The following is a 23074-nucleotide window of genomic DNA, read 5'->3' on the forward strand; positions in this document are numbered from 1 at the left end:
ACTATGACTACACACATATACTCTCTCTTAAACTAATATGTCATGGAATAGTTAGTATTAATATCTCTATGTTGATAGTTCAGGTAAGATTTGTTCTTGACTTAAAAAATAAATAATTGTTTTATTGATGCCAACTGTTGGCAACTTGTGGCCCAGTCGTCTAAGGCGTCGCGATTCACTGTGCAGAGTTGCATCCCTTGGGCATGCCAGAAACCTATGATTGTGGGTTTGAATCCCCGTTCGCCCCGATTATGTTTCTAGGTTTGTCAGCACCATACCTGTGCTCGTTGGTTTCACCGAAGTGGTAAACGTCTGAGACCTGCATCTCTTCGGGCTTTCCTCCCACATTAAGCCGACACGCTGCGATATAACTGGAATACTGTTAAAAGCGGCATTAAACCCAACTCACTCACTCACTCACTCACTTACTCACTCACTGGACCAAAGTCCAGCAGATCAGGGCTATCCACACTCAACATGCTCTCAAGGATCACTGATCACATGGTGATCACGGCGATGTATTTTCAACTCTCAGACATTTTTGATGTAGGGAATAATCTGCTGGCAGATCAGAGTTACTGATTATCTGTCAGGCCTCAAAGTTGCGACTAAAACAATCATCAATTCAACCTAAATTTCAATTTTTCTAAAATTCAGAGTTCCTTGAAAAATATCTTGTGGTGACTAAATTGTTTTGCTTCAAATTTGAAGACACAAAAATAAATAATAGCAGATTGTGGAAAACATGTCAGCTTAGTGCTACTAATTGTACTTGTGTATAATTCCTCCTAAAGTCGACAATGAACAGAAATACATAAATATTAATGTAATTAGTATTTTATTTCAGTTGACAATGCTCATTGGATAAGCAAGGATATACCTATATAATCTAGTTACATAAATTGCATCATTGTTTGAGTCACAAATAACAAAATCAAGTACAGTTTCCACTAATATACAATTTCAAGACTAGTGCTATGACTTGTACATGTTATAATAGTTATTTGATAAAAGATAATTTCAAATGCTTTTGGCTACTTACAACGTTGGCATGACTTCTTGATTTTAGGACTGGCTACATGGAAAAAAATGCCTGTAGCCATATGGCTTGCTGCTACTTGGTAAAAAATTAAACTTTGAGGCCTGTCTGTGGGGCACAGGTAGCCACCAGTCATCTTAGGTGTTGCGATTTCACTGTGCAGAGTTGAACGCCAGAAACCTATGATCATGGGTTTGAATCCCGGTTTGTCCAGATTATGTTTCTAGGTTTCTCAGCACCATACCCGTGCTCGTGGGTTTCACCGAAGTGCTAAACATCTGAGACATGCATCACTTCTGTCTTTCCTCCCACATTAAGCTGACTCGCCGAGATATAACTGAAATACTGTATTCGACTATACCGTATTCGACATGATAAGCACCCAGGGCGCTCTCAAAATTAAAAATAGGGGGCTCTTATTAGAATATTATTTTGGTGAAAAACAACAGAGTTGAAAGATCGTAAATTTCATGGTTTATGCTGACAGCCTGAAATGTTTATATATGACAGATATATTTTCCATAATTAAGGGTGCATATAACGCACATTTTATACACGAATAAATAAGTCTTGTGTACATTGATCAATCGGAAGGGGTGCTAATTGGGATTGTTCACTAGCCAACATATTAGCAAATATTGCCTTGGGCGCTTAAGAGAACGGGGCGCTTATTATGTCGAATAAAGTATCTGAAATGCTTATAAAAGTGGCTTTAAACCCAGCTCTCTCATCCTTATTACTAATGATTTTGTCCTATTAGTTTTTCAGCATCTTCCTCAGTTTTATCTGCGTTGTGGATGTCTTGAAGGCTGTGAGTGATGGAGAGAAGGAGGATGTTGTCACGGCTGTGTACGTCGCCAAAGGCTTGCAAGCTGGAACATTTGTAAGTAACATGATGGCAGCTTTAAAGCCTCATCCATGTTAAGGCCACTGATTATTTGAGAATATTTCCAAATATATATATAACTGAAATTTGTATATCACATGGACACAATTAAAAATACCGTATTTGCAGTAATAAGCGCCCAGGGTGCTCTCAAAATTAGAAATAGGGGCTCTTATTAGAATATTATTTTAGTGGAAAAAAACAGAGTTGAAAGATAAATTTCGTGGTTTATGCTGACAGCCTGAAATGTTTATGTACGACAGATATATTTTTCCAGAATTTAATTGCCCATAATTAAGTGTGCATATAACAGATGAGTGTGTATTTTAAGCGAATATATAAGTCTTGTGTACATTGATCAATCGGAAGGGGTGCTAATTAGAATTGTTCACTGGCCAATTTATTAGCGGATATCGCCGTGGGCGCTTATTACGTCGAAGACGGTATATTGCAATAGAGCATATTTTCAAATTATATCATCAAACTCAAGATTTCTTTTGCACAACTTTTTTTGTTCACAAGACAAGACAAAACGCTAACATGGCCTTACCTCTGAAGATCTGTTTTGGTTATTTCTCATTGTGCATTGAGGACCTCTGAAGATCTGTTTTGGTTATTTCTCACTGTGCATTGAGGACCCGTGAAGATCTGTTTTGGTTATTTCTCATTGTGCATTGAGGACCCGTGAAGATCTGTTTTGGTTATTTCTCATTGTGCATTGAGGACCTCTGAAGATCTGTTTTGGTTATTTCTCATTGTGCATTGAGGACCCGTGAAGATCTGTTTTGGTTATTTCTCATTGTGCATTGAGGACCTCTGAAGATCTGTTTTGGTTATTTCTCATTGTGCATTGAGGACCCGTGAAGATCTGTTTTGGTTATTTCTCATTGTGCATTGAGGACCTCTGAAGATCTGTTTTGGTTATTTCTCATTGTGCATTGAGGACCCGTGAAGATCTGTTTTGGCTATTTCTCATTGTGCATTGAGGACCCGTGAAGATCTGTTTTGGTTATTTCTCATTGTGCATTGAGGACCTCTGAAGATCTGTTTTGGTTATTTCTCATTGTGCATTGAGGACCTGTGAAGATCTGTTTTGGTTATTTCTCATTGTGCATTGAGGACCCGTGAAGATCTGTTTTGGTTATTTCTCATTGTGCATTGAGGACCCGTGAAGATCTGTTTTGGTTATTTCTCATTGTGCATTGAGCATGTTGAGGACCCGTGAAGATCTGTTTTGGTTATTTCTCATTGTGCATTGAGGACCTCTGAAGATCTGTTTTGGTTATTTCTCATTGTGCATTGAGGACCTCTGAAGATCTGTTTTGGTTATTTCTCATTGTGCATTGAGGACCACTGAAGATCTGTTTTGGTTATTTCTCATTGTGCATTGAGGACCTCTGAAGATCTGTTTTGGTTATTTCTCATTGTGCTTTGAAGACCCGTGAAGATCTGTTTTGGTTATTTCTCATTGTGCATTGAGGACCCGTGAAGATCTGTTTTGGTTATTTCTCATTGTGCATTGAGGACCCGTTAAGATCTTGGGTAGAATAGGTCTTCAGCAACCCATACTTGCTGTAAATGGTGACTATGCTTGTCGTAAAAGGCGACTAACGGGATCGTGTGGTCAGGCTCACTGACTTGATTGATGCATGTCATCGTATCCCAATTGGGTGGATCAATGCTCATGTCAATCACTGGATTGTCTGGTCCAGACTCGATTATTTACAGACCGCCGTCATATATAGCTGGAATATTGCTGTGTGCGGCGTTAAACAAACAAACAAACAAACAAACAAACAAATATTGTGTGTTGAGCATGTTGTCGAGGCCTGCTCCCACTGTCAACCCTCTGCAGATGATGAAGTGTGTTCAGCTAAAGCATCCACTCTAGCCTCACAGCTTTATGTCAGTCCTGCAAACTCTCGAAGTTGTAATGTAGATTTTCACTTATTATGACAAACTATTTCTTTTTATTGTCAAAAATATTTGATTCATATATCATAGTTGCCCTTATTAATATTTTTGTTTTGTGTCAATACATTTCCTGACAATACTCATGATGCACAACACTATCAGTGAATGGTCATGTCTTGTCTCCAGCTGCTGGCAGCCATCTTGGTACAGCTTGAACGCAAGCGAGGCTTCATCACATCCGGAATTCAGTTCATATTTTGGCTGTTGACAACATTGGCAGGAGTGGTACCATTCTACAGTAGGATCATTCAGCAGGTGGGTATACATGGGTGTGTATGGCAGCCTACAGTACGTAATGCCAGATTCGGTAAATGGAAGTTTAATGATGTTTAATGATGACAATATTCACAATATTTCGCCATTTCAGGTCTGTTCTGGTTCGCGCTGTTCTACGTGTTCTATGTTTCTGTCATTGTTTCAGGAGTATACTGACCACCGGTTCCGGTTCGCGCCGTTCTACGTGTTCTATGTTTCTGTCATTGTTTCAGGAGTACAATGACCACCTGTTCCGGTTCGCGCTGTTCTACGTGTTCTATGTTTCTGTCATTGTTTCAGGAGTACAATGACCACCTGTTCCGGTTCGCGCCGTTCAACGTGTTCTATGTTTCTGTCATTGTTTCAGGAGTACAATGACCACCTGTTCCGTTTTTCGCTGTTCTACGTGTTCTATGTTTCTGTCATTGTTTCAGTTGTACAATGACCACCTGTTCCAGTTCGCGCCGTTCTACGTGTTCTATGTTTCTGTCATTGTTTCAGCAGTACAATGACCACCTGTTCCGGTTCGCGCCGTTCTACGTGTTCTATGTTTCTGTCATTGTTTCAGGAGTACAATGACCACCTGTTCCGGTTCGCGCTGTTCTATGTGTACTATGTTTCTGTCATTGTTTCAGGAGTACAATGACCACCTGTTCCGGTTCGCGCTGTTCTACGTGTACTATGTTTCTGTCATTGTTTCAGGAGTACAATGACCACCTGTTCCGGTTCGTGCTGTTCTACGTGTTCTATGTTTCTGTCATTGTTTCAGGAGTACAATGACCACCTGTTCCGGTTCGCGCTGTTCTACGTGTTCTATGTTTCTGTCATTGTCACATTTCAGGAGTACAATGACCACCTGTTCAGGTTTGCGCTGTTCTACGTGTTCTATGTTTCTGTCATTGTCACATTTCAGGAGTACAATGAACACCTGTTCCGGTTCGCGCTGTTCTACGTGTTCTATGTTTCTGTCATTGTTTCAGGAGTACAATGACCACCTGTTCTGGTTCGCGCTGTTCTACGTGTTCTCTGTTTCTGTCATTGTTTCAGGTCTACAATAACCACCTGTTCCGGTTCGCGCTGTTCTACGTGTTCTAGGTTTCTGTCATTGTTTCAGGAGTACAATGACCACCTGTTCCGGTTCGCGCTGTTCTACGTGTTCTATGTTTCTGTCATTGTTTCAGGAGTACAATGACCACCTGTTCCGGTTCGCACTGTTCTACGTGTTCTAGGTTTCTGTCATTGTTTCAGGAGTACAATGACCACCTGTTCCAGTTCGCGCTGTTCTACGTGTTCTATGTTTCTGTCATTGTTTCAGGAGTACAATGACCACCTGTTCCGGTTCGCGCTGTTCTACGTGTACTATGTTTCTGTCATTGTTTCTGGAGTACAATGACCACCTGTTCCGGTTCGCGCTGTTCTACGTGTTCTATGTTTCTGTCATTGTTTCAGGAGTACAATAACCACCTGTTCCGGTTCGCGCTGTTCTACGTGTTCTATGTTTCTGTCATTGTTTCTGGAGTACAATGACCACCTGTTCCGGTTCGCGCTGTTCTACGTGTTCTATGTTTCTGTCATTGTTTCAGGAGTACAATGACCACCTGTTCCGGTTCGCGCTGTTCTACGTGTACTATGTTTCTGTCATTGTTTCAGGAGTACAATGACCACCTGTTCCGGTTCGCGCTGTTCTACGTGTTCTAGGTTTCTGTCATTGTTTCAGGAGTACAATGACCACCTGTTCCGGTTCGCGCTGTTCTACGTGTTCTATGTTTCTGTCATTGTTTCAGGAGTACAATGACCACCTGTTCTGGTTCGCGCTGTTCTACGTGTACTATGTTTCTGTCATTGTTTCAGGAGTACAATGACCACCTGTTCCGGTTCGCGCTGTTCTACGTGTTCTAGGTTTCTGTCATTGTTTCAGGAGTACAATGACCACCTGTTCCGGTTCGCGCTGTTCTACGTGTTCTATGTTTCTGTCATTGTCACATTTCAGGAGTACAATGAACACCTGTTCCGGTTCGCGCTGTTCTACGTGTTCTATGTTTCTGTCATTGTTTCAGGAGTACAATGACCACCTGTTCTGGTTCGCGCTGTTCTACGTGTTCTATGTTTCTGTCATTGTTTCAGGAGTATAATGACCACCTGTTCCGGTTCGCGCTGTTCTACGTGTACTATGTGTTTGTGTTGGGCGGCCTGCTTCTCCACTGTTTCGCTGACAACCCAACACGACAGGGATACTACCACATGGGCACAGTGAGTTGTTTTCTGACCAAAATTGTTTTTACGTTCAATACAGTGTTATTTATCATCCAAAACTGGCTCTCACAGGAGATATCGCTTGGGTGAGATCAAGCGATATCTACACTGTAGATATCGCTGCAATGAAATTGCATCACAATGCTTTGCAGACCATTGTGACATCATTGGTTATCATAACCTCACAATCAAATGACATCACTAATGGCTCTGCTACTGAAGTTGTTAGCAGTACTTTTTTACTGTCTACAAACTGAAAAAATTGGAAGAATGATGTTGGATGATCAATAAAATCTCACCCTCGTGTCTTTTGACGTTGATAAAAGTGGAAAAAATCTTCGGCAAGCCTCGGAGTTTTCCTACATTTATCAACTCGTGTTGATATATTTGATATCAAAAGACATTTGGGTGAGATTCAGTTACCCGTGAAGATATGGGTTAGAAAAGGCTTTAGCAATCCATGCTTGTCTTAAAAGGCAACTGTACTTGTCGTAAGAGGCGACTAACGGGATTGAGTGGTCCGGCTCGCTAACTTGGTTGATGCATGTCATCATATCCCAACTGATCGATACTCATGATCAGGACTTTATCTGACAGGACATTCAGAACTGTTTGTCTAGGTTCATTTTGTAATTCAGATATGCTGTTCTGAATGTTTGTATCAAGTTATATTCAAGCCTAAACTGGTATAGCTGCCCACTCTCACACCGAATATTTCCTTCCACATTTTACTTGGCCTCACCAAATCTACGTACACAGAAATCACAGTATGGTTATTGTTTGTTTGTTGCTTTGTTGTTTAACGTCGCATTCAGCAATATACCAGCCATATGGCAGCTGTCTGTAAATAATCGAGTCTGAGCCAAAAATCCAGTGATTGATATCATGAACATCGATCCACCGAATCCATCAACCAAGTCAGCAAGCCTGGCCACCCGATCCCGTTAGTCGCCTCTTACGACAAGTATAGTCGCCTTTTACGGCAAGCATAGTCGCCTGTTACAGCAAGCACAGTCGCCTGTTACAGCAAGCATGGGTTGCTGTTCTGACCAGGATCTTCACAGGGTATTTACCAATTGATGCAAGAGTATCCATAGATAACAACCCCGTATTCGCCCCGATTATGTTTCTAGGTTTGTCAGCAACATACCCGTGCTCGTGGCTTTCACCGAAGTGGTAAACGTCTGAGACCTGCATCACTTCGGGCTTTCCTCCAACAATAAGCTGACAGGCTGCGTTATGACTGGAATACTGTTAAAAGCAGCGTTAAACCCAACTCTCTCTAATGCCAATATTTCAAAGTTTTGCCACGTATTGTTCCATAGAGTGTGACCTATTCTATTCTCTTCCTAGGTTCTGTCACCGGAGACGAGAGCATCCTTCCTCAGCAGAGTGACTTTCAGCTGGATCAACTCGTGAGTACTCTTGGGCTGGGGGTAGGGGGCCGGGGCTGGGGCCGGGGGTAGGGGTAGGGGGCTGGTGCCGGGGGGTAGGGGGCCGGGGGTAGGGGGCCGGGGCTGGGGCCAGGGGTAGGGGGCCGGGGGCTGGGGCCGGGGCCGGGGCTGGGGCTGGGGCGGGGCCCGGGCCGGAATAATTCCCATGACACTTGTCACAGGAGGTGATTGGATCGGGTGGTCAGGCTTGATGATTTAGTGACTTGTTTGGGTCTTTGTCATTGTACCGTACATGTTTCTGTTTCGAACGGCTGTCTGCTCTGTTTCAGACCGCTGTCCTCTCTGTGACAGACCGCTGTCCTCTCTGTGACAGACCACTGTCCTCTCTGTGTCCGATTGCTGTCCTCTCTGTGTCAGACTGTTGTCCTCTCTGTGTCAGACTGCTGTCTTGTCGTGTCTGTGTCCGATTGCTCTCCTCTCTGTGTCAGACCGCTGTCCTCTGTTTCAGACTGTTGTCCTCCCTGTGTCAGACTGTTATCCTCTCTGTGTCAGACCGCTGTCCTCTGTTTCAGACTGTTGTCCTCCCTGTGTCAGACTGTTATCCTCTCTGTGTCAGACCACTGTCCTCTGTTTCAGACTGCTGTGTTCTCTGTGTCAGACTGCTGTCCTCTCTGTGTCAGACCACTGTCCTCTCTGTGTCAGACTGCTGTCCTCTCTGTGTCAGACCGCTGTCCTCTGTTTCAGACTGCTGTCCTCTCTGTGTCAGACCACTGTCCTCTCTGTGTCAGACTGCTGTCCTCTCTGTGTCAGACCACTGTCCTCTCTGTGTCAGACTGCTGTCTTGTCGTGTCTGTGTCCGATTGCTCTCCTCTCTGTGTCAGACCGCTGTCCTCTGTTTCAGACTGTTGTCCTCCCTGTGTCAGACTGTTATCCTCTCTGTGTCAGACCGCTGTCCTCTGTTTCAGACTGTTGTCCTCCCTGTGTCAGACTGTTATCCTCTCTGTGTCAGACCACTGTCCTCTGTTTCAGACTGCTGTGTTCTCTGTGTCAGACTGCTGTCCTCTCTGTTTCAGACCACTGTCCTCTCTGTGTCAGACTGCTGTCCTCTCTGTGTCAGACCGCTGTCCTCTGTTTCAGACTGCTGTCCTCTCTGTGTCAGACCACTGTCCTCTCTGTGTCAGACTGCTGTCCTCTCTGTGTCAGACCACTGTCCTCTCTGTGTCAGACCACTGTCCTCTCTGTGTCAGACCACTGTCCTCTCTGTGTCAGACCGCTGTCCTCTCTGTGTCAGACCACTGTCCTCTCTGTGTCAGACTGCTGTCTTGTCATGTCTGTGTCCGATTGCTGTCCTCTCTGTGTCAGACCGCTGTCCTCTGTTTCAGACTGTTGTCCTCCCTGTGTCATACTGTTATCCTCTCTGTGTCAGACCGCTGTCCTCTGTTTCAGACTGCTGTTTAAAGGGTATCGCAAATCTCTGGAGGAGGAGGACCTGTTTGAGTTGCACCCGAGGGACAAGAGTGAGAGGGTTCTGCCCCAGTTCTGGAAGGCCTGGGTGAAGGAAGTGAGGAAAGCACAGAGGAAGAACCAGGAAAAGTAAACATCCTCCACTGACCCTTCTCTTGAATTTGGATTCTGGATTGTCTGGTCCAGAATCTATTACTTACAGGCAGTCCCTTACATGGTAGATCATTGCCCACAATGTTGATCACTGGATTGTCTGGTTGAGACTCTAGAACGTTCAGACTGTCATATAGCTGAGTGCAGTGTTAAACAAACAGAACAAACACAAAGAAAATATATAGGTCCCCAGCTTGTAGTTTGAGGCGACTGAATGGATCATACCAGGACAGCAGGGGATGTTTGTGTTGCTTACAATACCAGTCATGGGTATGGTCCAGAATGAACAAGACCGCCTCCGTGGTCTAGTGGTAGAACGTCTGCGGGGAGAGCGGAAGGTCCGGGGTTCGATCCCCGGCCACGTCATACAAAAAGATGTTAAATCGGCATCAGTCCGGACTAGAACAAGCAGACAGACAGACAGACAGACAGACACACACACACACACACACACACACACACACACACACACACACACACACACACACAATAATCTTGACATTCACATTCACATTTATTCCAAAAACGAAAATTGGCGCGTTTCTCAAACACACAAGGCAGAACAATGTCTTGTCCGTTTGCTGACTTGGAAGTTCTTTTGCTGGACAGGTGAAAAACACATTTTTCTTAAATATTAAGCGATTTTAGTGCATGATGGCTCGTTGGAAAGCTCTTGAAATTCTGAGACGTTTGATACCAAATCTGACAGACATTTTATGGGTCGTTAGGGAAATACAACCGTTCACCTCACCTCCAGAATGAACAGTGTTTCTATGGTGACCTTGATGTTTCAGAGCCAGGTATTCTGCATCCACCCTCAACCACAACCTGATGCAGGACGAGGGGGCGAGAGCCTCGGAGAAGACCCCCTTGTTGCAAGCAGCGCACAGCAGCCACAGTGATGTCTCCTTCAAGGTCAAGGACAAGGATAAGCCTCCACAGGCCCAACCGTCCTTGTTTAAAGTCTTGCTGAAGACGTACGGTCCAACACTGCTTATTTCCCACTTATGGAAAGCTATGTACGACCTGCTGTCGTTTGTCAACCCATTGCTCACGAAGTAAGTATGTGGAGGAATCGCAGTGAATACTGTAAACAGGGAATTTTTTGCAACCGTTTAATTATTGCGAGTTTTGCGAACAAGACTCAATCACAAAAATTAAAAACGCAAAAATAAGTACAGTCATGCCCCGCTTATACGGACTTCAGATATCCGGAAACCTCGGTTCCCGGACGATTTTCATTCAAAACAAAATAATTACTATATAAATTTACCCATATATCCGGATATTCAGTTTCCGGAAACGGACGGTCATTTTCATACACAAAACACTGAAATGCACACAAAATTGTCTCACTTATCGGGACAATACACTTCCGTTGGTGGTAATCCTACCACTGGTGGTAATCCTTTGATTCGTGAGAAGTCAATTAACCAAGTGACACTGAGTTACGTTTGAGACGAGCTTGTTTATTGTACATGTAATCCCCTTCAATAAATATGTCGTCAGAGGTAAAAGTTGTGTAAGTATGGCCTGTCAACTCACAAGGAGGCTCGTGCTTGTATAGAGACCTTGATTACCTATTACGAGAACACAGGCGATCTGGACAATTTGGAATTATTGTTTAAATTCAAACCTCAAAATGTTGTAAAGTTCCATGACAGTTTTTTTTTAACGTGTATGAATAAAGATTGAGTGGATGTATCTGTTTGCTCTGTCATCTGTCATGAGTTGCATAATTGAAGGGAAGTAACTCTTCCAGTAAGAAACTGGTTTCAGTTATACGGAAATTCGTTTATACGGACAAATTGTGAAATGATGCAAGTGTCCATATTAACGGGGCATGACTGTATAAATAATACATACATACTTTATTCATTGCAACACGTCATCAAATGTTGAAATCATCAACCAGAACCACAAGTTACTCAATAAGTTAAAAACACAAATAAATGCAGAATGGTCACACAATACATCACAAATGACAGTGTAAACAGACCAATTAGTGTACCGTTACGTATCTCCACATTGTCACAATTTTTGAGTGACAAACTTTCTTTAAAATCCTTCTTATATAGTTTGCATTCAAACTCACAGTCATGACACTGAGTTGAGTCAATTATCGTATTTGATAATTGGTCGCAATCCCTTCCCGTCAACTTTCCTGCCAACTCAGATTAACTAGCTTCAGAGAGAAGCTGTCTATTGTTTGGTAATCGAGGGGTCATCTCAACACGGCAACTCGCAAAAATATCTCAGTATTGTCTTTGGTTTGGTTTTCGCAATATTTTAACGGCGCAGAAATAAAGCTGTTTACAGTATGTAGAGGATATTATATGAGTGTTCATGTCATACTATCTTTAGACCGCCTCCGTGGTCTAGTGGTAGAGCGTCCGCCCGGAGAGCGGAAGGTCTGGGGTTCGATCCCCGGCCGCGTCGTACCAAAAGACGTTTAAAGATTGTACTTGTTGTTACCCTGTCTGGGGCTTGGCATTAAGGGACTCGGAGTCAGTATACTGTGTCTGAGTGGGGTATTCATGTTAAACTGCGGCTTGGTATCTCAGTGAGCTAGCACTATAAATCAGTCCGGACTAGTACAAGCAGCCACACAAACACACACACACGTACATGCACGTCATTATATAAGTGCAATTATCTTGGACCCTTATCCCACAGGTTGTGTCAGGGGAGGCAATTGCTATGGAAAGTTTTGTTCTTTAGCTGCCAGGATTTATGTGGATGTTACTCTCCTTCTGTGTTTCAGTGCGTTGATTTCCTTCATCGACAACCGAGCTACAGAGCAGGAGTGGAAGGGCTACGTCTACGCCTGCTCTTTCTTCGTGGTCGCCGTCACTCAGTCGTGTTTCTTCCACCAGCACTTCCACATCAGCATGACGCTAGGGATGAGGATCAAGTCTGCTGTCATATCAGCCGTCTACAAGAAGGTCAGCATTGTGTCTAACTCTATGTCTTATACATCTGGAGAGAGTGAGTGAGTGAGGGAGGGACTTGGGTTTAAAGACGCTGGGGATGAGGATCAAGTCTGCTGTCATATCAGCCGTCTACAAGGTGGTCAGACTCATTCTACAGCATTGTGTCTAACTCTATGTATTATACATCTGGAGTGAGTGAGGGAATGAGTTTGGTTTAAAGACGCTTTTAACAGTATTCCAGTTAAATCACGGCATGTCAGATTCATGTGGGAGGAGTGAGTGAGTGAGTTGGGTTTAACGCCGCTTTTAACGGTATTCCAGTTATATCATGGAAGATGGTGATCTTATTATGTCCGTTTCATCCTCAACAGGCTCTGACCATCAGCAGTGATGCAAGGAAAGAATCCACCGTGGGAGAGATTGTGAACCTGATGTCCGTGGACTGCCAGCGTCTCCAGGATGTCACCGGCTACTTGTACGTCATCTGGTCATCGCCATTGCTCATCGCTATTGCCTTGTACATGCTGTGGGGCCTTCTGGGGCCCTCAGTGATGGCAGGACTTGGGGTGATGATACTGCTGTTCCCGGTAAACGGCGTGATGGCCGGCAAGCTGCGGAAGTACCAGCTCCAGCTGATGAAGTTGAAGGACGCAAGGATCAAACTGATGAGTGAAGTCCTCAATGGCATGAAGGTGATGACTTGTGATGCTGCATGCCTCATGATTGGTTGTTTGTTGTTTAACGCCGCACTCAGCAATATTCCAGCTATATGACGGCAGTCTGAAAATAATCGAGTCTGGATCAGACAATCCAGTGATTGACATCATGAGCATCGATCCACACAATTGGGTTGGTTGGTTTGTTGTTTAACGCCGCACTCAGCATTATTCCAGCTATATGACGGCGGTCTGTAAATAATCGAGTCTGGATCAGACAATCCAGTGATTGACATCATGAGCATCGATCCATGCAATTGGGTTGGTTGGTCTGTTGTTTAACGCCACACTAAGCAATATTCCAGCTGTATGACTGCGGTCTGTAAATAATCGAGTCTGGATCAGACAATCCAGTGATTGACATCATGAGCATCGATCCATGCAATTGGGTTGGTTGGTCTGTTGTTTAACACCACACTCAGCAATATTCCAGCTGTATGACGGCGGTTTGTAAATAATCGTGTCTGGTTCTGACAATCCAGGGATTGACATCATGCGCATCGTTCCGCGCAATTGGGATCGATGACATGCATCAACCAAGTCAGCGAGCCTGACCACCCGATCCCGTTAGTCGCCTCTAACGCCAAGTATTGTCGCCTTTTACACTTTGAAGCTTGTGAGTAAGACAAAAAGTAAAGCACTGATTCTAATTATTAGTGGCCCTCTGCTGTTTCTACTGTCCACGAGCCAGAGGGCCAGTAGTTAGACTGACTCACTTCCTCAAGGTAGGTTTTGGCAGCTCCCTATCCCAAGTGACCTCCCGATACTGTTAGTCGCCTCTTACGACAAGCACAGTTGCCTTTTACAGCAAGAATGGGTTGCTGAAGACCTATTCTATCCCGGATCTTCACGGGTCTCAATTCACGTTTCCTGTCTTGTACTGTAAGGTCTTGTTTAATATTCTGTTTGGTTACACTTTATCTGCCAGGTGCTGAAGCATGGGTTGCTGAAGACCTATTCTACCCCAGATCTTCACTGGTCTTGAAAATATCTGATTTGCCTTATGTTTGTTTGTTGTTTAACACTGCACTCAGCAATATTCCAGCTATATGATGGCGGTCTGTAAAATAATCGAGCCTGGTTCTGACAATCCAGTGATTGACATCATGAACATTTATGTGCCAGGTGCTGAAGCTGTACGCCTGGGAGCTGTCCTTCCAGGAGAAGGTGCTGGTCATCCGACGCCAGGAGTTGGCCCTGCTCAGGAAAGTAGCCTACTTCAACGCCGTCATGTCCTTCTTCTGGACGTGTGCCCCCTATCTCGTAAGTTGCCAATCTTAAAACATGTACCCCCTGTCTTGTAAGTTGCCGATCTTAAAACATGTGCCCCCTGTCTCGTACGTTGACGATCTTAAGACATGTGCCCCCTGTCTCAGGAGAGTAGCCTACTTCAACGCCGTCATGTCCTTCTTCTGGACGTGTGCCCCCTATCTCGTAAGTTGCCGATCTTAAAACATGTACCCCCTGTCTTGTAAGTTGCCGATCTTATAACATGTGCCCCCTGTCTCGTACGTTGACGATCTTAAGACATGTGCCCCCTGTCTCAGGAGAGTAGCCTACTTCAACGCCGTCATGTCCTTCTTCTGGACGTGTGCCCCCTATCTCGTAAGTTGCCGATCTTAAAACATGTACCCCCTGTCTCGTAAGTTGCCGATCTTAAAACATGTGCCCCCTGTCTTGTAAGTTGCCGATCTTAAGACATGTGCCCCCATGTCTCGTAAGCTGCCGATCTTAAGACATATGCCCCCATGTCTCGTAAGTTACCCATCTTAAAACATGTACCCCCTGTCTCGTAAGTTGCCGATCTTAAAACATGTGCCCCCTGTCTTGTAAGTTGCCGATCTTAAGACATATGCCCCCATGTCTCGTAAGTTGCCGATCTTAAGACATGTGCCCCCATGCCTCGTAAGTTGTCAATCTTAAGACATGTGCCCCCATGCCTCGTAAGTTGTCAATCTTAAGACATGTGCCCCATGTCTTGTAAGTTGTCAATCGTAAGACATGTGCCTCCTTAATCTCATAAGTTGTCAATCTTAAGACATGTGCCCCCTGTCTTGTAAGTTGCCGATCTTAAAATATGTGCCCCCTGTCTCTTAAGTTGTCAATCTTAAGACATGTACCCCCATGTCTCATAAGTTGTCAATCTTAAGACATGTGCCCCCTGTCTTGTAAGTTGTCAATCTTAAGACATGTGCCCCCTTAATCTCGTAAGTTGTCAATCTTAAGACATGTGCCCCCTTAATCTCGTAAGTTGTCAATCTTAAGACATGTGCCCCCTTAATCTCGTAAGTTGTCAATCTTAAGACATGTGCCCCCTTAATCTCGTAAGTTGTCAATCTTAAGACATGTGCCCCCTTATTCTCGTAAGTTGTCAATCTTAAGACATGTACCCCCATGTCTCGTAATATGTCAATCTTAAGACATGTGCCCCCTTAATCTCGTAAGTTGTCAATCTTAGACATGTGCCCCCTTATTCTCGTAAGTTGTCAATCTTAAGACATGTGCCCCCCTGCCTCGTAAGTTGTTAATCTTAAGACATGTGCCCCCTTAATCTTGTAAGTTGTCAATCTTAAGACATGTGCCGTCTTAATCTCGTAAGTTGTCAATCTTAAGACATGTGCCGTCTTAATCTCGTAAGTTGTCAATCTTAAGACATGTGCCCCCCTGCCTCGTAAGTTGTTAATCTTAAGACATGTGCCCCCTTAATCTCGTAAGTTGTCAATCTTAAGACATGTGCCGTCTTAATATCGTAAGTTGTCAATCTTAAGACATGTGCCGTCTTAATCTTGTAAGTTGTCAATCTTAAGACATGTGCCCCCCTAATCTCGTAAGTTGTTAATCTTAAAACATGTGCCCCCTGTCTCGTAAGTTGTCAATCTTAAGACATGAGTCCCCCTTATCTCGTAAGTTGTCAATCTTAAGACATGTGCCCCCTTAATCTCGTAAGTTGTCAATCTTAAGACATGTACCCTCATGTCTCGTAAGTTGTCAATCTTAAGACATGTGCCCCCTGTCTCGTAAGTTGTCAATCTTAAGACATGTGCCCCCTGTCTCGTAAGTTGTCAATTCTAAGACATGTGCCACCTGTCGTGTAAGTTGTCAATCTTAAGACATGTGCCCCCTGTCTTGTAAGTTGTCAATTCTAAGACATGTGCCACCTGTCGTGTAAGTTGTCAATTCTAAGACATGTGCCCCCCTAATCTCGTAACTTGTCAATCTTAAGACATGTGCCCCCCTGTCTTGTAAGTTGCAGAGCTTGAGCCCCCTTTGTTATCCCCGCTACAACATACTCTCAAACTTCCAAGTGTCATTGGCTTATTTTTTTCTCACTATAAACATTGAACTCCCTTCAAAAGGCTTCCGGGGCGGTCGGGTAGCCTAATGGTTAAAGTGTTCGCTCGTCACGCCAAAGACCCGGGTTCGATTCCCGACATGGTTACAATGTGTGAAGCCCATTTCTGGTGTCCACCGCTGTGATATTGCTGGAATATTGCTAAAAGCGGCGTAAAGCCATACTTACTCACTCACTCACTCAAAAGGCTTCAGACGTCTGAGCATGTGCAGTGATACTTGTATGACGTCAGGATGATTGTTGGAAGTCAGGGGAGTTATACATGTCGGGCCCCCAATGTTCTTGTCTTGGACCCATGTATATCCCAGCTGTATATCCCAGCTGTATATCCCAGCTGTATATCCCAGCTGTGGGAGACTAGTCACCTCCTCTCGGATAGATTGTTGTGACATACTACATTCCTCTTACAGGTGACACTGGCGACATTCGCTGCCTACATCCTATCCTCGACTGACAACGTGCTGGACGCACAGAAAGCCTTCGTGTCGCTGTCTCTCTTCAACATTCTCCGGATGCCCATCAACGCCCTGCCGATGATCATCCCATACTACATTCAGGTGGGGCCCTTGTACATCCAGAACATAGTAGTGAGAGGCGACTAATGGGATCGGATGATCAGGCTCGCTGACTTGGTTTGATATCCCAATTGCGTGAATCGATGCTCATGTTGTCAATCACTGGAGTGTCTGATCCAGACTCGATTATTTACAGAATGCCGTCATATAGCTGGAATATTGCTGCATGTGCATGTGTCACTACTTGGAGTGAGTGAGTGAGTGAGTTGGGTTTAACGCCGCTTTTAACAGTATTCCAGTTATATCACGGTGTGTCAGCTTAATGTGGGAGGAAAGCCCAAGGTGATGCAGATCTCAGACGTTTACCACTTCGGTGAAACCCACGAGCACGGGTATGGTGCTGACAAACCTAGAAACATAATCGGGGTGAACCGGGATTCGAACCCACAATCATAGGTTTCTGGCTTGCCCAAGGGACGCAACTCTGCACAGCGAATCGTGACGCCTGAAATGACTGGGCCACCCGTGGCCCCCACACTACTTGGATGTACAGGTCGATGAACTGACTGTTGTAACATCCTGTACACCCCTGCTGCAAATGGTTTTCTGAACCACATTCTTATGACCAATGTTGGAGACTTCTTACATGTATAAGGTCATTCACTTGTAAATAGTTTCATTCAGGAAGTATTCTTAGTATGGTAAAGAAATGTCTTATTTGTAACACAGATCTGAACTGTCCATCATTATCATCTTCATCATCATCATCATCATCATCATCATCATCATCATCATCATCATCCTTTGTACTCATCCTAAACTCACTCACTCATTCACAATTATTCTTAACATTGACCACATTCTCTCGACAGGGCTGGGTGTCCGTCTCTCGTGTGTCCAAGTTTCTCCGGGCCAAGGATCTGGATGACTCGAACGTCCGACAGGATCCACACAGTGGTCAGTATAGATGCAATGCTATTGTCACAAGAGATAGCAAGCTATCATGCTAACGGGATCGGGTGGTCGGTCTCGCTGACTTGGTTGATGCATGTCACCGTATCCCAATTTGTATAGACCGATGCTCATGATGTCAATCACTGGTTTGTCTTATCCAGACTCAATAGCTTTCACACTGCCATCATATAGCAGGAAAATTGCTGAATGCGTCAAACAAACAAAATAAAGAAGTACACTGAATCACTTAATCTGTCAACTCAACACATCGTCCAAGGGTATGTAACATGATGGCTGAATCCAAACCCACTTGTGTCCGACCGGCTTTTTTTGCTACTTGGTGCCTTGGGGAGCAAGGGAGTAGTGATACTGTAAGACTCCTCTGTAAACTGTTCAACGACAGGTCCAGCCACATATAGGAAATATTGACAGGACATAATTCTGCTACATGATGCCCCGGGCAGCAGAGGAATAGTGATATTGTAAGACTCCTCTGTAAACTGTTCAATGACAGGTCCAGCCACAAATAGTGAATATTGACAGGACATAGTTCCGCCACATTTCTATCATGTGAAGAGTTAGGATCCTCTTTCCTTTATTCACAAGCTCTAGTGACAGTCGCTTTCAAATCTCACACAACAGTGACAGTCACTAACTCTCGGTTTTAAGAGGATTGTATAACTGATATTTTATGTACCGTATTCGACGTAATAAGCGCCCAGGGGGCTGTCATTAGAATATTATTTTGGTGCAAAAAACAGAGTTGAAAGATTGTAAATTTCATGGTTTATACTGACAGCCTGAAGTGTTTACACACAACAGATATATTTTTCCAGAATTTAATTGCCCATAATTAAGGGTGCATATAACACACGAGTGCGTATTATACACATATAAATGAGCCTTGTGTACATTGATCGGAAGGGGTGCTAATTGGGATTGTTCATTGGCCAATATATTAGCAAATATCTTATTAGAGCGGGGCGCTTATTACGTTGAATACGATATATCATTTTCAGGTAAAAATATCAAAGTATATTGCTTGTACAGGTCTTTGATAATTTTACCTGAAAATGATATACCGTATTCAACGTAATAAGCGCCCCGCAACTCCCTGACCCTGTATAAGACTCGGACATATATGAACATGGTTGATTCGGATGGTGTCAAATGTTTCAGATGCGGCTATCAAGGTTGAGCAAGGCAATTTCACTTGGGACAGGGACCTGGCAAAACCTACCCTGAGGAAGTGAGTCAGTCTAACTACTGGCCCTCTGGCTCGTGGACAGTAGAAACAGCAGAGGGCCACTAATAATTAGAATTAGTGCTTTACTTTTTGTCTTACTCACAAGCTTCAAAGTGTAAAAGGCGACTATAGTTGTAGTTAGAGGCGACTAACGGGATAGGGTGGTCAGGCTCGCTGGCTTTGTTGATGCATGTCATCGATCCCAAAGGCGTGGATCGATGCTCATGATGTTAATCACTGGATTGTCTGGTCCAGACTCGATTATTTACAGACCGCCGTCATATAGCTGGAATATTGCTGAGTGCGGCGTAAAACAACAAACCAACCAACCAATCTCACACAGGTAGCTTCCATGGCTCCGCTAGGTGCCAGACATTCTCCCTCACACCTTGAGTGCCTTCAAGCTGAATAGAAACTGTACTAGCGATGTCATTTGTAAATGTTTTTCGTGAAACCAGGAGCAGGTGTCATAATGTGTGCGAATCTGGTTTTCAAACCTGTGACCAGCAGATCCTGGCAGAACTACCATATTTTCTTGAGTATAGTGCGCACTTTTTTTCGAAAAAACACAGCTGTGTAGAAGGGGATGCGCATTATACACGAATTATGAGTTTAGATGTTTTTTTCCCCCATGGAAAGACATTACCGTGAGCACGAAACACCGGAAATACCATGTCAACAAATCCATACTGAAGTACGCAAAATAATCATGTAATTACACTGTCTGGATATAAAAAGTGTTCTTTGTATATCTGGACTTATGTTTGTAACTTATTTCATTAATTTTGTTCAAAATTCCTTTTGATATTGTTTTTATTAATTTCGGCGAAATCGTGTGTGAAGCGATCGGAAGATCGCACAACTCACCGTTATTAACAGCAACCACGGTCAGAATACTGCTATTGGCGCCTTGAAACGAACTTTAGTTGACAGAGAATGGATACATATATCATAAATGACATACTTTGACTCGTTAAAAGTCATATTTGTTTTTGTTGGACGATTCTATGTCAACATGAAATTCTCGCGATCACGCGATCGCGTGCACGTGAGCCTTGACGGTGACTAGTCAGACTGGTTCCATGTAAAAAATAATACCCGGGAATAGCGATCAGCTGCTTCGATTAGGGTTATTATTCTTTTAAATATGTTTAGTAAAGGCTGCATATAATTAAGAAAATAATGAAATATATTATTCCTGATAAAAAAAATAGTTTCAGATACAATTTTTGCCGATCCTTGCATTAAAAATCCTATAAAGTTATATCATTGGGTGTGTCTTGACCGAATCACCGGTCGATTCCAAGAAAACGTATGTACAGCTGATTGCTGTTTCCGGCTTAGTTTACGAGAAAATACACAAGGTAATCTTAATCCCTAGACATAAAACAATGCCTAGCAGGACAATAAATAGTATTTCAACGGTAAATAAACATGTCTGGTGATTTTTTATCTCAAATTTTGAATTTGTACTGACGAAGTTTCTCAGCACCCTTTCGTTTGCCGGACTTCGTTGAAAGGGTACAGTGTAAATTTTTTCTGCGCATAATATTCAAATTTCTTTTTCTCCAAAATATTGAACCCGCTAGAGGGGGGTGCGCATTATACATGGGTGCGCACTATACTCAAGAAAATACGGTAAGAGACACAACTCTGCACAGCGAATTGGTTGCACTGATAGGCGAGTTCCCCCTGTGTAATTACTACTGACATATATTTCTGACTCTCCTCAGAGTGAACCTGGAGATCCCCGAGGGAAAGCTGGTGGGGGTGGCGGGCCAGTCCCCCTGTAGAGACCTACTGACTATTATTTCTGACTTTATCCAGAGTGAACTGGCAGATCCCCGAGGGTAAGCTTGTGGGCTGGTTGGCCAGTCCCCCTGTAGAGACCTACTGACATATATTTCTGACTTTCCTCAGAATGAACCTTGAGGTCCCCGAGGGTAAGCTGGTGGCCGTGGTGGGACAGGTGGGGGCGGGGAAGTCCTCCCTCATCTCCGCCATGCTGGGTGAGATGGACAAACTCAGCGGCAGTGTCACAGTCAAGGTAAGCAATATGAGCCTCCAAACACAACATCAGCCTGCAAACACAATATGACCCTCCCAACACAACATCAGCCTGCAAACACAATGTGACCCTCCAAACACAATGTGACCCTCCAAACACAACATCAGCCTCCCAACACAACATGAGCCTCCAAACACAACATGATCTTGGCAACACAACGTGACCCTCCCAACACAACATCAGCCTCCAAACACAACATGAGCCTCCACACACAACATGACCTTGGCAACACAATGTGACCCTCCCAACACAACATCAGCCTCCAAACACAACATCAGCCTCCAAACACAACATGACCTTGGCAACACAATGTGACTCTCCCAACACAACATCAGCCTCCAAACACAACATGAGCCTCCAAACACAACATGACCTTGGCAACACAATGTGACCCTCCCAACACATCAGCCTGACAACACCACATGAGATTCCCAACACACGATTAGAGAGGGGAACTACCAACCCTGGCTCTAACTTCCCCGGGAAGAACTGGCCAGGGGTTGGGAAGTACTGACCCTGGCTCTAACTTCCCCAGGAAGAACTGGCCAGGGGTTGGGAAGTACTGACCCTGGCTCTAACTTCCCCAGGAAGAACTGGCCAGGGGTTGGGAAGTACTGACCCTGGCTCTATCCTCCCCAGGAAGAACTGGCCAGGGGTTGGGAAGTGCTGACCCTGGCTCTAACCTCCCCGGGAAGAACTGGTCAGGGGTTGGGAAGTACTGACCCTGGCTCTAACCTCCCCGGGATGAACTGGCCAGGGGTTGGGAAGTACTGACCCTGGCTCTAACTTCCCCGGGAAGAACTGGCCAGGGGTTGGGAAGTGCTGACCCTGGCTCTAACTTCCCCGGGAAGAACTGGTCAGGGTTTGGGAAGTGCTGACCCTGGCTCTAACTTCCCCAGGAAGAACTGGTCAGGGTTTGGGAAGTACTGACCCTGGCTCTATCCTCCCAGGGAAGAACTGGTCAGGGTTTGGGAAGTGCTGACCCTGGCTCTAACTTCCCCAGGAAGAACTGGCCAGGGGTTGGGAAGTGCTGACCCTGGCTCTAACCTCCCCGGGAAGAACTGGCCAGGGGTTGGGAAGTGCTGACCCTGGCTCTAACTTCCCCGGGAAGAACTGGCCAGGGGTTGGGAAGTACTGACCCTGGCTCTAACTTCCCCAGGAAGAACTGGTCAGGGTTTGGGAAGTACTGACCCTGGCTCTAACTTCCCCGGGAAGAACTGGCCAGAGGGATGTTTCGGCCCGTTACACCAGGTTAGAGCATCTCCCCCACACCATATGATTATGAATTTGCCAAAGCTTGCACATTACAAAAAAAGCAGGTCATGACATGGTGACTTCAGTTTGTCTCAATATTATCTTGAAACCTTTTCATTCCTTAAAGATTATTTTGAAATCTGACTTCCAGAGCTCCATTGCATACGTGCCTCAGGAAGCGTGGATCCAGAATGCCACTCTGCGAGACAACATCACTTTTGGGCAGGAACACAATGAGAAGAAGTACAAGAAAATTGTTGAGGCCTGTGCCTTGACCTCCGACCTCGAGATATTGCCTGGAAAAGATATGACAGAAATAGGAGAGAAAGTATGTTGGAAGTAGTAATACGGACATTTCAGAAAAAGTAGTAGTAGTAGTAGTAGTAGTAGTAGTAGTAGTAGTAGTAGTAGTAGTAGTATGTTTGTTTGTTTGTTTGTTTGTTTGTTTGTTTGTTTGTTTGTTTGTTTGTTGTTTAACGCCGCACTCAGCAATATTCCAGCTATATGACGGCAGTCTGTAAATAATCAAGTCTGGACCAGACAATCCAGTGATTAATATCATGAGCATCGATCCATGCAATTGGGATCGATTACATGCATCAACCAAGTCAGAGAGCC

The 23074-nt window shown here is 44.4% G+C and overlaps 1 protein-coding gene across 1 annotated transcript in view; it reads left to right on the forward strand.

Moving 5' to 3' along the window:
* Positions 1-23074, forward strand: part of LOC139458166 (multidrug resistance-associated protein 1-like) — a 58983-nt gene that overhangs the window by 11694 nt on the left and 24215 nt on the right. Inside the window, exons 3-16 of the mRNA XM_071239498.1 lie at positions 1800-1922; positions 4026-4154; positions 6279-6404; positions 7761-7822; positions 9248-9394; positions 10213-10476; positions 12183-12363; positions 12723-13043; positions 14193-14330; positions 16830-16976; positions 17807-17891; positions 19068-19137; positions 21055-21181; positions 22608-22784. Of these exons, the coding sequence (XP_071095599.1) occupies positions 1800-1922; positions 4026-4154; positions 6279-6404; positions 7761-7822; positions 9248-9394; positions 10213-10476; positions 12183-12363; positions 12723-13043; positions 14193-14330; positions 16830-16976; positions 17807-17891; positions 19068-19137; positions 21055-21181; positions 22608-22784 (2097 nt within the window). The remainder of the gene's footprint in view (positions 1-1799; positions 1923-4025; positions 4155-6278; positions 6405-7760; positions 7823-9247; positions 9395-10212; positions 10477-12182; positions 12364-12722; positions 13044-14192; positions 14331-16829; positions 16977-17806; positions 17892-19067; positions 19138-21054; positions 21182-22607; positions 22785-23074) is intronic.

This window comes from Haliotis cracherodii, unplaced genomic scaffold, assembly GCF_022045235.1.
Source record: "Haliotis cracherodii isolate W230 unplaced genomic scaffold, xgHalCrac1.p SCAF_12, whole genome shotgun sequence".
Classification (NCBI taxonomy): domain Eukaryota; kingdom Metazoa; phylum Mollusca; class Gastropoda; order Lepetellida; family Haliotidae; genus Haliotis; species Haliotis cracherodii.